The sequence below is a fragment of the Corapipo altera genome, unplaced genomic scaffold, assembly GCF_003945725.1.
Source record: "Corapipo altera isolate COAL_440 unplaced genomic scaffold, ASM394572v1 2b, whole genome shotgun sequence".
Lineage (NCBI taxonomy): Eukaryota > Metazoa > Chordata > Aves > Passeriformes > Pipridae > Corapipo > Corapipo altera.
This window is the reverse complement of record NW_020884874.1, coordinates 9,220,299-9,233,501: the sequence shown is the minus strand read 5'-3', so window position 1 is coordinate 9,233,501 and position 13,203 is coordinate 9,220,299. Positions and strand designations below refer to the sequence as shown.

The 13,203-nt window shown below is 45.1% G+C and overlaps 1 protein-coding gene across 1 annotated transcript in view; it reads left to right on the top strand.

The window, feature by feature from the left end:
- The window catches only part of METTL24 (methyltransferase like 24), a 44,583-nt gene extending 32,538 nt beyond the window's left edge, over positions 1-12,045 (top strand). Inside the window, exon 5 of the mRNA XM_027634289.1 lies at positions 10,494-12,045. Coding sequence (XP_027490090.1) covers positions 10,494-10,808 — 315 coding nt within the window. The 3' untranslated portion in view covers positions 10,809-12,045. The remainder of the gene's footprint in view (positions 1-10,493) is intronic.
- The last annotated feature ends 1,158 nt before the right edge of the window (positions 12,046-13,203 follow it).

Here is a 13,203-nt window from a genome sequence, read left to right as displayed (position 1 = left end):
CAGGGAACAGCCCCTTTCGCCTTGCTGGAGCTGGAGGCACAAGTTCAGATCTGCTCTGCTACATGTGGCTTAGTGTCAGAAAGAACAAATGGGACAAGGTCTTTTGACTTGTTGCATCACAAATCCTTCAGTAAATGTTTGGAGTTCTGTCTTGAAAGGGTTTAATTTTTTCTCTGCTTTTTATGCTTATTTGGGGCTTCTCCAGGATCTCAATTCTAGAAGGAAAAAACCCACTCTTCATCCGATTTTTAGCCTCGTTATTTTCACATCCAAGTTTACTCATGCAGTCAGTGGTCTTTAGGCTTAAGTGGCTTTTTATCTGCAGCTGTTATTTACCATTCCCATATAGCTGTGAAGAACAGCCTTGGCTTTTACAGGGTTATCATACCGGCCTTTCTAAGACTTCTCTGACATGGGAGATCCTGTGTTTCCTATAACATCTTATTAGTGTTGTGCTGCCCCTCCTGCAGCTGGGACATACTATTCAGAAGTCCCAGTGGTGTGTCTGCTAAGGCTCAGGCTGTGACCTGCCTTCTTCCCCATCCTTCCCTGGAAATGTCTGCACTTGTTACTGCTTGTCATCTTATTTGCTTTTTTGTGACTCATCAGGCCATCTCCTTGTTATATCAGTTTCTGAATGGCACAGTAGAAGGAGTTTTGTCCCAGAACACTGCTTTTTAAAGTGTAAATGGCTGGTCCTGACCTGTTTGTAGTAGGAGTAACTCTGCAAAGTAAAGTCCTGTATTAGCTCTGGACCCTTTTGCACCAGGCAGATGCAATACCGTAGCATTTAGAGCTCGTAGTCTAAATAAATGACCTGCCAAAGAATGGAGGAACATGAAACTCACCTCCATTAACCTAAATTTCTACATTTGAGATAGCTCTTGAGTTCTGTATAAACTCAAGTGAAACTAAGGTGCAGTTTGTCTCCCTCAAGGGCAGGTATTTAAAAGAGGCTGGATGACGTGGCCTGTACATCTCAGGTTGCCTTTCAGAAGTTCCTGTTCTTCTCCGTGGTCCTCTGTCCAAGGGAACTTGGACAACTGTTTGGGGTTTAGATGTCTAAGGCTGGATGAGGTGCATCCCATCTTGAGTGACTTGTCCACTGACTCAGCTCTGTGCTCAGCATCTGACAAATCCTGAGATCAGGACTTCAGAGTTGTGCTAACTAGTCTCACGCACCTGATTTCCAGGTTGTGCTGAAAGGGAGGGTGCAGGAGATGATAACATTGGGCAAGCTAGCCAGAATATGTAACTTTTTTTTTATGAAAGTCATCCCATTAGAGCAAAAGCTCAGAGTGCTGGAGAACATGTTATTCTACAGTAAGCATCTGCCTCTAGATCTATAGTTTACGAGTTTTTGAGGGACTTACTGCCTGTGACACACACATTCAGTCCCTTTGAGGGTATGTTTGTAGATCCTGGGCCAAATCCATTCTCTGTGAAATGCGACTGATTTCCTTGGAGTGACAGCAGAGCTGCAGTTTGAGCATTAACCGGTGCTGTGGTGAACCTTTTTGTTTGGGTGTGCATCAGTGAGTTGGTGAATTTTATTCCACTTGCTGAAAAGAGGCAATCAAACCGGTGCAGACACTTCCAGCTGCAGTTGGAAGTGCTGCCTTCTGTAACTTTGTAGTAGTTGCCTCTGAGTAACCTCCAAGCTCCTGACATACAGTATTTCTCTCCTGGATGTATATATTTTTTCATTCTAGGGATAATGAAATCCAGGTGGTAATAGCTGTATATTTACTTAGTCAGCTGAGGCTGCTGCTACCTAAAGTATTTTAATTGTAAGTGGGTTGAAGAGTTTGGCTGCAAGGAGAAATGGGCTTGACATCCTCATGTTTCGGGAAGCAAGGATCCTTGGACAGTGATTTACTGCTCACTACCTCTCACTCTCTCTGTTGTATACATGGAGTGCTCATACACATTCCTTTAAAGGGTTTTATCTTGGTCCCTTACATATCCTTTCGCCTCATTTAAATTCTCTCCACCAGAAGCACTTCTCAAGATATTGTTAAGAATATTGGTGTTTCTAGAGAGTAGCCTGAAGATGCTGTTTAGTATCCAATTTGTCAGGAATGGAGAAAAGATGTTTTTAAGGATACCATTGGCCGAATATAATGCAATCCATAGCCTTTTCTTCTCCTAGTAAAAGGGCTAGTGCAATGCCTGACTTGTAATGAAAGTATTGAAATATTGCACTGTTGAAACAGAACTTGTGCAGGTCCTCTTAAAAAAAAAAAGAGGCACTTTCAGAGTATATTATTGTCTACTAAAAATTAAAAAGCAAGGACAATTTTTTAGGGTTTTATTTTCCTTTTTTTGTTGTTGCTTTTGTTGTGGTTGTTAAGATCCTTCAGGAAAAAATCAGGTATTAAAAATCTGCTTTCCCCCAGCTCTACTAGAGGGCTGTGCAGACTGTGTTCAATTCCACCTTCTTTTCAACAGCAGCAGCAGCAGCAGCATACCATTGTTTCAGTGTCCAACAGTTGCATCCAGAAGAGCGTGGCACTCACTGCTGGCACTGTGTATTCATTGGTATTCTGCTACTGTAAGAAACCAGTCAGTCCTGGTTCCCTCCTCCCACCACAACTGGAGTTCGGCAGGAGCCTGGGGAACCTGCACTGCTTCTCGAGGTGGTACCAGATGAATATTCATGCTCCCCACTCCTGCTTAAGCCATTAACACTGCCTTAAACACAGAAGTGTGAATCTGTATGGTTTTAATTTAGCCAAGGTGCTGAATATTTGCTCAGGGTGGTGGTCCATAACATGGTTTAATTAGAATTGAGAACAATGCCTTTCTTATAAGCATTGTCATTTTTCTCCACTACCCATCTTTCTCACAAATTCCAGGGAATAATTGACATTAACAAGCTCTTTAGATAAATGTCCTATCCAGAGCACTTAGGAGCTCTCTGAACAATGTACTTTTTTCCCTCCCATGTTTGTTCTTAGTAGCTCATACGTCCTCCTTTTATGGTTTACAAATTTTTGTCATTGGCATTGGACGTATCTCATTTGAATACTTTCACCTTAGTGTCTGGATCCTTTCTGATTTCACTGTTGATTTGACAGCAGTATAAGATATCCCTCCCTTCTCAAAAATTTAAAATACAGAGGTCAAAGGCTCAGCAGCTCTCCTGTCCCTCCTTAGTGGCTGTCCCAGATGAAATCTGAGATGTGCAAGCATTTTTGGGTTTTTCTTATTCATGTTTTCAGGAATGTGCAGCTTTCTTCCTATCGTGGTTGCAAGCAAATACCAAGGTGGACAAACAGCAAAACAGTAAGGAGGCAGGTTGGCACTTTGGACCAGAAATGGAGTGAAACAAATAGATTCCTATGAAGGGGTGTAGTCTTAAAGATTGCTCTGTCTAGTGCAAGTGGGAACCAAGTTCTCCACTAAATTTAACTGGAGCTACCCAGTTATACCAGGGCTGCAGATTCTCATCCTGCAAGAGATGTTCTTTAAAGTGTGGTGAATGTTTTTTGAAGGTGGGACTCTGATCCCTTTCTTCAATTACTTACATTTTGAAAGCCCCCATGGGCATTAACAAGCAATTAATAAATAATAGAAGGTCTTGCAGCCAAAATGCTGTTTACTGTGTGTAACTTTTACAGTAGCCTAAGCCCTCTGTCCCTTGCTGCGCACACACACACTCACAGGTCTTGCTCCTCAGGGTTTTCGAATCAATTGCTGTTTAACTATTTGCCTTCTATTGCAAACCTCCTGCACTGACTGCCCCCTTGTCCCCTTGTAATGCACTTGTCCCATTGCTGCTGGCTTTCACCTTTTGCAATACTGGGATAATGTGGCTTTATATAAGCATAGAGCTGGATCCCACTGTCCTTGCTTGGTGCTGGGGCAACATAAACAGGCTGCAAATGTTTGTTCCCCTCTAATGAAGAGACTCGAGGGTCTAGCGTACACCATTTATTCTTTTGAGTAAATATCCGTTCCCACAGGCATCCAGCAGCGTCTGGCAGAGAAGATCAAAAGAACAGAAATGAAAAGGACTTTCCCCCTTTCTGGGGGGAACAGGCAGCGGGACATCTCCTGCAAGATTAGATGGCTGAATACACCCTTTGCAAAGCAACTCGTGCGCTTGGCCAGGGCTGCGCGCAGAGCGACTGCGCTCCCAGCCTGGCCGCTGGTGGAATAAGTGCAGTATCTAAAAAGTCTGTTTGCAGCATGGGCTTGGCAAGCAGAACTTTTGCTGCTGATTAGGCTGTTAAATAACTTAAGGTCAGGGTTTCTGCAGCTCCCTTGTGGTATTTTTACCACTTTGGCAATCTAGCCATTGGATTCAAGGATCTGGCGAGGGGATGTTTTCATCTTTTAGTGTACAACAGGAGAACTGTGCAAACTAAAAAAGGTAACACAGTGCAAATGGGAGCTGGGGCACAGTATTCTGAGCAGAGATGCACACTTGTGAGCTGCTGCCACTCTGAGCAGGTGAGGAGGTCACTGTTTGGGGGCTTATGTCCTCATGGTGACTCTTCACCCTGTTTCCTCTGAGAAGGTGTCACTTTGAGTCTTCAGCTAATGGTGAGGTTCCTGTTGCCTGCTCTGGAGACTGGTCTCAGTTTAAAGTAATGGGAAATCAAGATCTTTGATGCTCAATTTTTTTTAGAGAGGAAGGTCTTCTCCCTTGGCATTGTCTGTGTGCAGTGTTGGCCTGCTCCATGCAGAGGGCTTGTAGATCCTATTCTCTAGGTCAGTGTAGAGGAGCCTTGGTCTTGGTGGGCAGCAAGCTAGACAAGATGACTGACTTTAGGATCATTATAGTGTAGAGCTAGCTAAACCCATCAAACTTGTCAGAAAATCAACTCAGGCTCGGGGACCTGGATTATTTTATGACCAGAATATGATTAACGAGTGAGCTGCTGTCTCTGGCTGGTCCAGTGCCCAGCGTGAATTAAGATGGGAAGATGCCAATAACTAGTCCCGTGGCAAAGGAAGATATTTGTGGTAACAGAAGTGACCTGACCAAGTGCAGCTAGGCAGAAAGGATGTCAGGCCATGCTGATCTCATTAATCAGATGGTGGTTGTTTGTCCAGAGATTATTTTGTCCCTTGGTAAAGTGTTATTGAAAAAAGCCTTCTGCCAGCTCTTCTTCTCTGCCTGTCCATTGGAGTAAGAGACATCACTTAACTTGTCCAGTTAGCTGGACTGGAGTTGGGTGTATGTTATCTTTTTTTCTGTAATGGGTCCTCAGAGAGAAATTGCTTTTGGATGGAGAGAGTACGTGGGAAATGTTTTGGCATTGGAGACCAAGGGAAGAAGTGGGGAATGAAAGTGCCAGGTTGCCCTTAGGCTGTCAGGTTGACCTGGGCTCTGCGTCTGTGGGAGGAAGTCTCTTGGGGTGCCTGCATGGATCCTTGCTGGGAGCAGTCCCTTATGTGGGTGAGCATGGGCAAAGTGCTCACAGTGTTCCTGAGGATGCAGCTGAGATTGATGCCTCCTGCATGTGCTGGGTGGGCTTTCTGGATGAATACATTTGTCTGGGGCCATTACTGCATCTGGCAAGCTGTTGCTATACTGACAGTTGGCTATGAGAGAGTTAAATAAGTTTTTTTAATATGATTTTGAAACCTTTTCTCTAGTTCAAGTGGTAAACCTAAAATTACTTTGTATCCTGCTCCTACTGTGTAATGCTTTCATGGAAGCACATTACAAGAACTGGGAGGAAAGGTTTCTTTGTCACTTGCAAGGCTATGGAGGATCGGAGGTGAGAGCAGAGGAACAAAGCTTGCCTGCACTCACTCCTGGTTTTCTGTTTCAGTGATGTGTATATCAACTGGACAGTTGTTTTTTACTGTAAAAAAAGACCAAAGACCATGTAAACACCCAACTGCACAAATCAGCTTTGTGACTTTGATGCCTTAAGCAGATACTTGAAGATGTGCCCGATCTGTCACATTGAGAGTGAACAATCTCAAATGACACATTTGCACCAGAGTCAGTGTGAAACTGGCTGTACTGACCACTGCAGAGAGAAGTGTCAATGTGAGCAGGAAGGAAGGGAAGTAATTAGAAGAAGTGCTGCTGTTTGGAGCTGTATATCACTGATCAGTAGTGATTGACTTTTCTCCCTGTTTCAGTATCCATGTTGCTCAGACCATACCCACAGCAGTCCTGGTCCCTCCAGCAGATGGCTGAGAGAGAGAGACAGGATGTTTTCCCCCCCCGCCACTGATTGCAGGGAGCATGGGGAGAGACAGTCACAAGCTGCTGGGAGCATAATTTGCTATTAGGCTACGTGGCATCCTGTCTGCCATCAGTTACAGTCTCAGCTCAGAATAAAAGGGAATGGAAGGGACTTTACATCCAAGCCATCTCCTGCCAGTAAGGAGGGGCTGTGAATGCATTTTGAGAGGAAAAGAAAGTGGGGGAAGTATCATGCTGAAAATTTGCAGATGGGAAAAGAATAAGAGGGAAGACACATTTGAAAAAAACATGCTCAAGAACCTGTTGTTACCTGCAAAGACATGTGCTATCAAAATGTGAATTAAATAGCTTTTTCTAGAGTTTTATCTGCTGAAAATAGAGAATTGTACTTAGGTGGAGAGGGAAAAATCTGATGCATAAGCCAGCAGAGTTTATCAAAATGGTAACCGGGTATCAGGAACCGGAGCAGAGGGTTAATTCTCCCAGCCTCAAATCGTGGGGGCGGCCCTGCGGTTCAGGAGGCCAGGTTGTTCTGAGCTCTGTTCCTGTGCTTGAAAGCTGTAACCAGCTCTCCTCTCCCTGCTCCCAGCTTGCACCACAGACCTGCTCCCACAGAACTGGAGGGATCCTCCTTACGTGACCTGTACAGCATTTGTTGTTTTGCCTTTCCTGGCTTTCACTTCCACATGCTGAGCTCATGGTGGAAATAATACAGCTAAATTGCTTCCTCCAGCTACTCACTCTCAATTGACTCTTCTCCATGGGGAGCTTTAAATGGTGCCCACGGGGCAGCGCAGAGCCTGAAATCCCCCTTAACCCTGGTATTTCAAAAGCGATCAAGGTGAACAGAGATCTGATCTCTGCTTTAGGAAATGATGCACAGTTGTAACAAGTCATTACCCTAAAAAGAAGAAATGAGCCTTCATACAGTGTGTGTTGACCTTCACTAACTAAAACACATTTTTTTCAGCTGTTTTATATGCTTGGTTGTGCCCAAGCAAGGCCCTTTTTTTTCTCCAAGTGTAAGGGGTACAATGCTGCAGTGCTTTTTCAAAGGAGCTAAATTGAGAAAACATTTAAAAATCCACATTTTTTACTTTTCTGTGATAGCCTAGTTAGTTCTTGGAGGATAAAAGGATTTGTGGAAGATAAGAGGAAGCAGCTTTTGTGAGTGCTTGAAACTGACTGCCATACTTTACCTTCAGGCACTGTAGATCTTTGCCCTCTGGGATTTACTCCCAGCAGCAGACTCCAACTGCGCTCCTGGATGAATTAGAGCTCTGAATTTATAGACATGTCCACTAATCCTTTCACTGGCACTTTGAATCAAGGCCACTGGAAGGTGGTAGTGTATTTCTTATCAGTAGTGTACTGCTTATCACTGATGGTAAATATCTCCTGAGCTGTCTAATCATCACAAAACTTGCATTTGGTGTTAGCAGGACGCTTGTTATTTGCTCAGATCCTCTGACAGAGCTGTTCTGCCGTTTATTTTGCACTATCTGTGGCATAAAATGGAGACTCTGGGCTGAAAGGAACACCTTGCCTGGAAGGCAGTCATAAAAGTTGGTGGGTAGAGACAGGTACCCTTCTCCCTCCAGGTCTCTGAGCAGTGCACAGCACTAAAGGCAGCAAAGAGCCTCTGGTTTGTGTGTGCAGCACATCCCCACTAGCCTTGTGTTTCTTTCCTGGTCATTTCAGTATGTGTTTAAGCAGTTATTGTGGTAACTCACTTTCTCCTACTGAAACACTGGTTAGCAGACACTTTTCAGATCAGTTTTGCAAATACAACACAGAGCATGAGAGTCCTGCTGAGCAGCCAGAGCAGCAGTTAGTGTCACAAAAGAAAAACAAACAAACCTGTATGATGACTGCAAACATTACCATGGAAAAAAGGTGTCCTACTGTTGCCATAAAGTAAGATCATGGGAATACAAAAGCAAACACATAGAAACATTTCTTCCCCTATACACCCACTCCCCTGCTCTATCACCCAAGAATATAAAGTTTTGAATAATTTGTCTGCTTTCAAAGTTACAGAAATCTCCCAGAGATAAAAATCTTTGTTATCTTAAGTGCAGCAGTGTGTGGTCCTATGGCAATTGCACCCATGCAGAATGAACTGCCTGCAAAATTGCATTACAGGTAGAGATGTGAGTTGGTATTTGAAAAATAAATAACCTATTTAAATGTATAAAGGAAAACAAGTGAGCTCACCCATGAAGTAGGTCTCAGCTGAAATGTCATGAGCAGCATCATTTACGTTCAGCCTCCCCTTGAACCCAGGGGAGCCTTATGTTCAACTATTTCACTGACCCACGGATGGACAGACTGACAGGCTCTTTGTTGTAGAGTCAAGTTAGGAAATACCAGAGCTGAGGTTGTCTGTGCAACCTTCCTCTCTGCTCCCCATGCGGACATGCCACAATATGGGCTTTAATTCCATAATCCCTCAGTCTTTTTCCACTGGCTCCCTGCCTCCCACAGTGTGGAGGAGGCACAATGCCGCCTTAATGAGCAGACAAGCAGCGGCTTGGCTTATTATTATTCGGGCTGTGACCATGGACCTCATTCAAGTCCCACTCTCTGAAGTCCTGCTCGGAAAATGCAGTGTGTTATTTTCAGCTGCTTTACAGCTTGTTCTACTGAAGTCTTGCAGCCCTTCATTGGCACAAACCCTGCACTCTGTAGAGGGTGTTCCATGGTTAATACCCTTGTTTTACAGATGGAGAACAGAATGGGCACATGTCCAGCACCTACAGACTCTTGCCATCCCATGCCCATCTGTAGTGCTGGAGCACAGCGCCTGAGTAGGGCTGACATAGCTGAGAGCTCTGCACCTCAGCAGATAAACCTGTTGTGTCTCCAGTCAGCCATCCAGAGAACAAGGGAAGGTACATACCCCTTGCCACAGCCCTATGGTTTCTGGCCATGGCCTATGCAATGCAGAGCTCTGGTGGTACAGGAGATGTGCTCACAGTACAACCCCTGCCCTGCCCCCAGGACAGAGGGGTCTGGGAGCCAGGGCCCCAGCCAGCATGGATGGGGCATGGCATGACACCAGCAAGGCATCCTGGGATGGTGCAGCTTAGGAAAACAGTTGCCTTGGCAATGCTTTTACATTACCCGCCCAGATTCTGGCCTGTAACTGCACAGGTGCCTTTTTCAACACTGCCATGACAGTTAAGGTGTGAGAGAATCTGGGGATTTTGTTTGGGTCTTGTTGTTGTTGTTTGGTTTGGGTTTTGTTGGCTTTTTTTTTTTTTTTCAGTATTCTTGACTCTAAATTAACTCAGTTTTTCGCTTCAAACATATCTTGAGTGTGAGCAGTGGGCAGAAGCAGCAGCTCAGGTGGAACTGGCACAGGCAAACCCTGTACTCTCACAGTGTGGGAGTTTCCCCTGTGTGGCTCTGGGAAACACAGACCCTTGAGCTCTGCAGCTTGTGATCACTACTGCACTGCAGTCATTGTTTTCTAGCAGGTGTGAAAAGGTGATGAAATGCTCATTTTGCATTTAAGTTTACAGCTCCCCTGCACCCGCTAATCTCCAGGTGAAGTAAACCCACAGTTGTGTAGGGCTGTGAGAAGTTGGATTGCTGAACATCTCACCACAAGATTAAATAACAGTCTAAAACTAGAACAGGGAACTTTTCTATTAGATCTGTTATTCCCTTTAAACACCTTCACAGCTTCTTTCCTGCTATGCGTTTTTCTTTGGAGAAGCTGCCCTTAAAACCCTGTAGACTGTGCATAATTATCTTTTGTTTTGGTCCTCCTCACTCAGCATCTGTAGTGATGCCTGCTGACCTGAGCTGCTCTCATATTCATTTCACTGTGGCCTTCTCCTGCACTTGTGTGGAGCATGTGGCATCTGTCTCATGAGGACCCCACTCGACTGTGGTGCAAATAATCCCTGTTAGTGTGTTTAGATCTGTCATGGAATTTTGTGACGGAGAAATAAGGAACAGTCGTGCCTTACTGTCTGCGCTTAGTTAGGTAGGTTTCTTTCTTTCATAGATGTGAAGGAACAGTAACATGCTTTGTTTGTAGGAGGAACTGCATCAGCACCTTGGGATACATAGTTTTTCAGACCAGGAGTTGGAGGGAGGAGGAGAAGGGCTGTGAACAGGCAAGCGTGAAATATCGTGTACTGCCCCTGTTAGTCCTCTGAGATTTTTTAATCTTTTTTTACTACAAAATTATTTATACATAAGAACAACTATGTATATTAAAGAATGGTCAAGCCTGGCCTCAGTTGTTTCTAACTATAATTGCAAAGTTTCTCATTTTCACATAGTAATGGTGCTTTTGTTGCAGATTGATGTCCTCAAGGCAGATGTGGAGAGTGCAGAGTGGAAAATTTTGGAAAACCTGATCCTGGAAGATGTTGTTGAGCAGATAGGACAGCTGGTCTTTGAGGTGCACATCCACTGGCCTGGATTTGAAGTTAGCGGCAATGACAGCACGGTGGTGCGGTACTGGTACAGTCTGCTCCGAGAACTGGAGCTGAAGGACTTCAGGCTTTTCTATACCTACAAAGACTTATCAAAACCACAGATGTTCCTGAAAAAGAAAGCCTTCAACGCCAGTAGCTGTTACACACTGAGCTGGGTAAATACAAGATGGAAATAGCAGAAAGGAATTTATGATGTGTGACTGTGAGGCATCTGGCCCCGGAGCATTACTGAAGAGGACTTTGGCATCACTGGCTTAGGTTGCTAAATTTGTGCGTGGTGACTGCTAACAAAATGGCCTGGCTTTTTTATTTATATGTTGTCAAAAGACCTGGCACTAGGAGAAGATACATGGTACAGATCTGTGTAGCAACATATTTGCCAGTGGGTACACTGTCTCAGGGGGCAGAGGTTTCTGTAAAGGTCTGCCTGGGCAAGCTAACAGCAAGGCTTTTCCAGGCTGCCCCATGCTTGACCATGCCAGCAAGGCGGGGCTGCCCTGGGAAGCTGTGCTGGCTCAGCTGTGCCAGCCCTTGGGCAGGAGAGTGCTTCTGAGGAGGTGCCTTTCTAAGAAACGGTCATGTGTTACTTCTCTGTAAAGCAATTGTCTTTGGTTTGCACCTTCTTTACTTTGGCTTTGTTTCCTATGGAACAAATTTTAGTCAAGAACAGTATGTTCTTGAACCCACTGGCAAATTTCAGCTGAATTGGGCAGAGGCAGAATTCACCATCAAACTAAATTTCTACCTATTTCGTTGAGCAGCTTCTGGGTGCTCTGACTTTGGCTCTTTAAGCTAGTCTGGCTGCATGAAGCGAGTTCAACGCTTCTGACACAGGAGACGGTGGGACAGAGACACTCAGCTGCCGGAAAAGCTGCTACCAGTGCTCTCCCTCCTCACCCTCCATAGTCTTCAGCCACAGAAGAAAGGGCTTCCCTAGTTCATCTGCTCAAAAACCAGCTTGATTTAAATTAGTCATGCAATGGCTGCAGCGAATGGCTTTTCATCTAGCAAGATACTTAGGTAAAAGAGATGAAAGTGAAACCTGGTCTTTTTGTTTGTTTCTTTTGAACCATTTGCTGATGCCTTCTCCAGTGCTGTGCCTGAACACCTGCACCTCCTCAGCACCTCGCTGGCCCAGCTGCCTGTCCCTGGCACAAAGAGGCCAGACCCTGGATCTGCACTGATGCTGGCAGAGGTGATGGCTCAGGCAGGTGCCCTGGTCTGCTGCTGTGCTGGGGCTCTGCAGGCTGGGATGTGGATTGTCTGCAGTGCACCCCCAAGGAGCCAGCCTTTGGCATTTCCTGGGGAGCTAAGGAATGGGGGGAGCTAAAAAATATATAGCAGATTGGGGGGGTTCTTATTTTTAAAAGAATTTTGACATTAAACTTTGCATTAAAATACAATATATCACCACTTTCATGTCTTTAATATGTGGCCTTTGTAACTGCCTTTGGTTTCTGACTTCTGCAGGGCTTGGTGTCCCTCCCCTTGGTGTGCCTCAGCCCAGGGTTTTGTTTTTAACAAGTCTCTCCCCCTGTCCCCATGTAGTTCCTTCTCTTAGTCCTGGCATTTTCTTCTTTCATACCCTCCTTTCCTTTTTCACCTCTCTGCTGCCTTACCACCCTCATCCCCTCCTTCCCAGAGCAGGAACTTGTGCTGGACCTAAGAAGTCCATAGGATCTCAACAAGCAGCCAGAGGTAGGAGCTCTTCCTTCCAGGCAGACAAGTCAGCTTTCTTTCTGAGGCCCTGCTTTGCCTCACCAGTGGATCGAGCCATTCCCCTCACCTTCCCCAGGCTTTATTCCAAGCCAGGCGTCTGCTTTCCTCCTCTCCCACCTCTCTGAGGGCTCCTGCTGTCCCAGGGTGGGCGGGGACCACTCTTGCCAGCAGAAACTGCTTCAACCCTTCAGGCAGCTTTCCTCCCACCACCCTTGTTTGGGGGCTGTGGGGAGCTCTGGCCCCAGCACCTGCCTCCCACCTCGACCTGAGGAGTCATTGTAGGGCTTGAATCTGCTGCAGCAAATCCAACTTCGAGCATCTATGTTGACCACAGAAGCCACAAACCTTGGATTGCTTTGGAAGATGCAGAAAACACCCCTCCCTGCTTCAATTGGTGAAGGACTAGCGTGGGAGGGGCTAGTGGAAATGGAGGGGGTTTTAATCTCTTCAGTGAAAGCTGGCTCTGTACCCTCATGTGTTTTGGTTTGTATCAGTCTTCCTAATCACATTTGAAACTTTAACTTTTTAAACAAACTCTTTCTTTTATAACCAATGCATGCTGGTTTTCAGTCTAATGCCTTTCAGTCACACTGACTGTGCTTTATGTCTTATGACATAAAGATGAAGGACTTCAGGCTTTTCTATACCTACAAAGACTTATCAAAACCACAGATGTTCCTGAAAAAGAAAGCCTTCAATGCCAGTAGCTGTTACACACTGAGCTGGGTAAATACAAGATGGAAATGATTTATTGCCTCCCCTTTTCATTTTACTTTTAATAAGAAATCAGTCTACTTTTTAGTTACAGTAGGATTTGCTGAAGTGGAGTTTAATCCTAAGGGGGGGACTTAA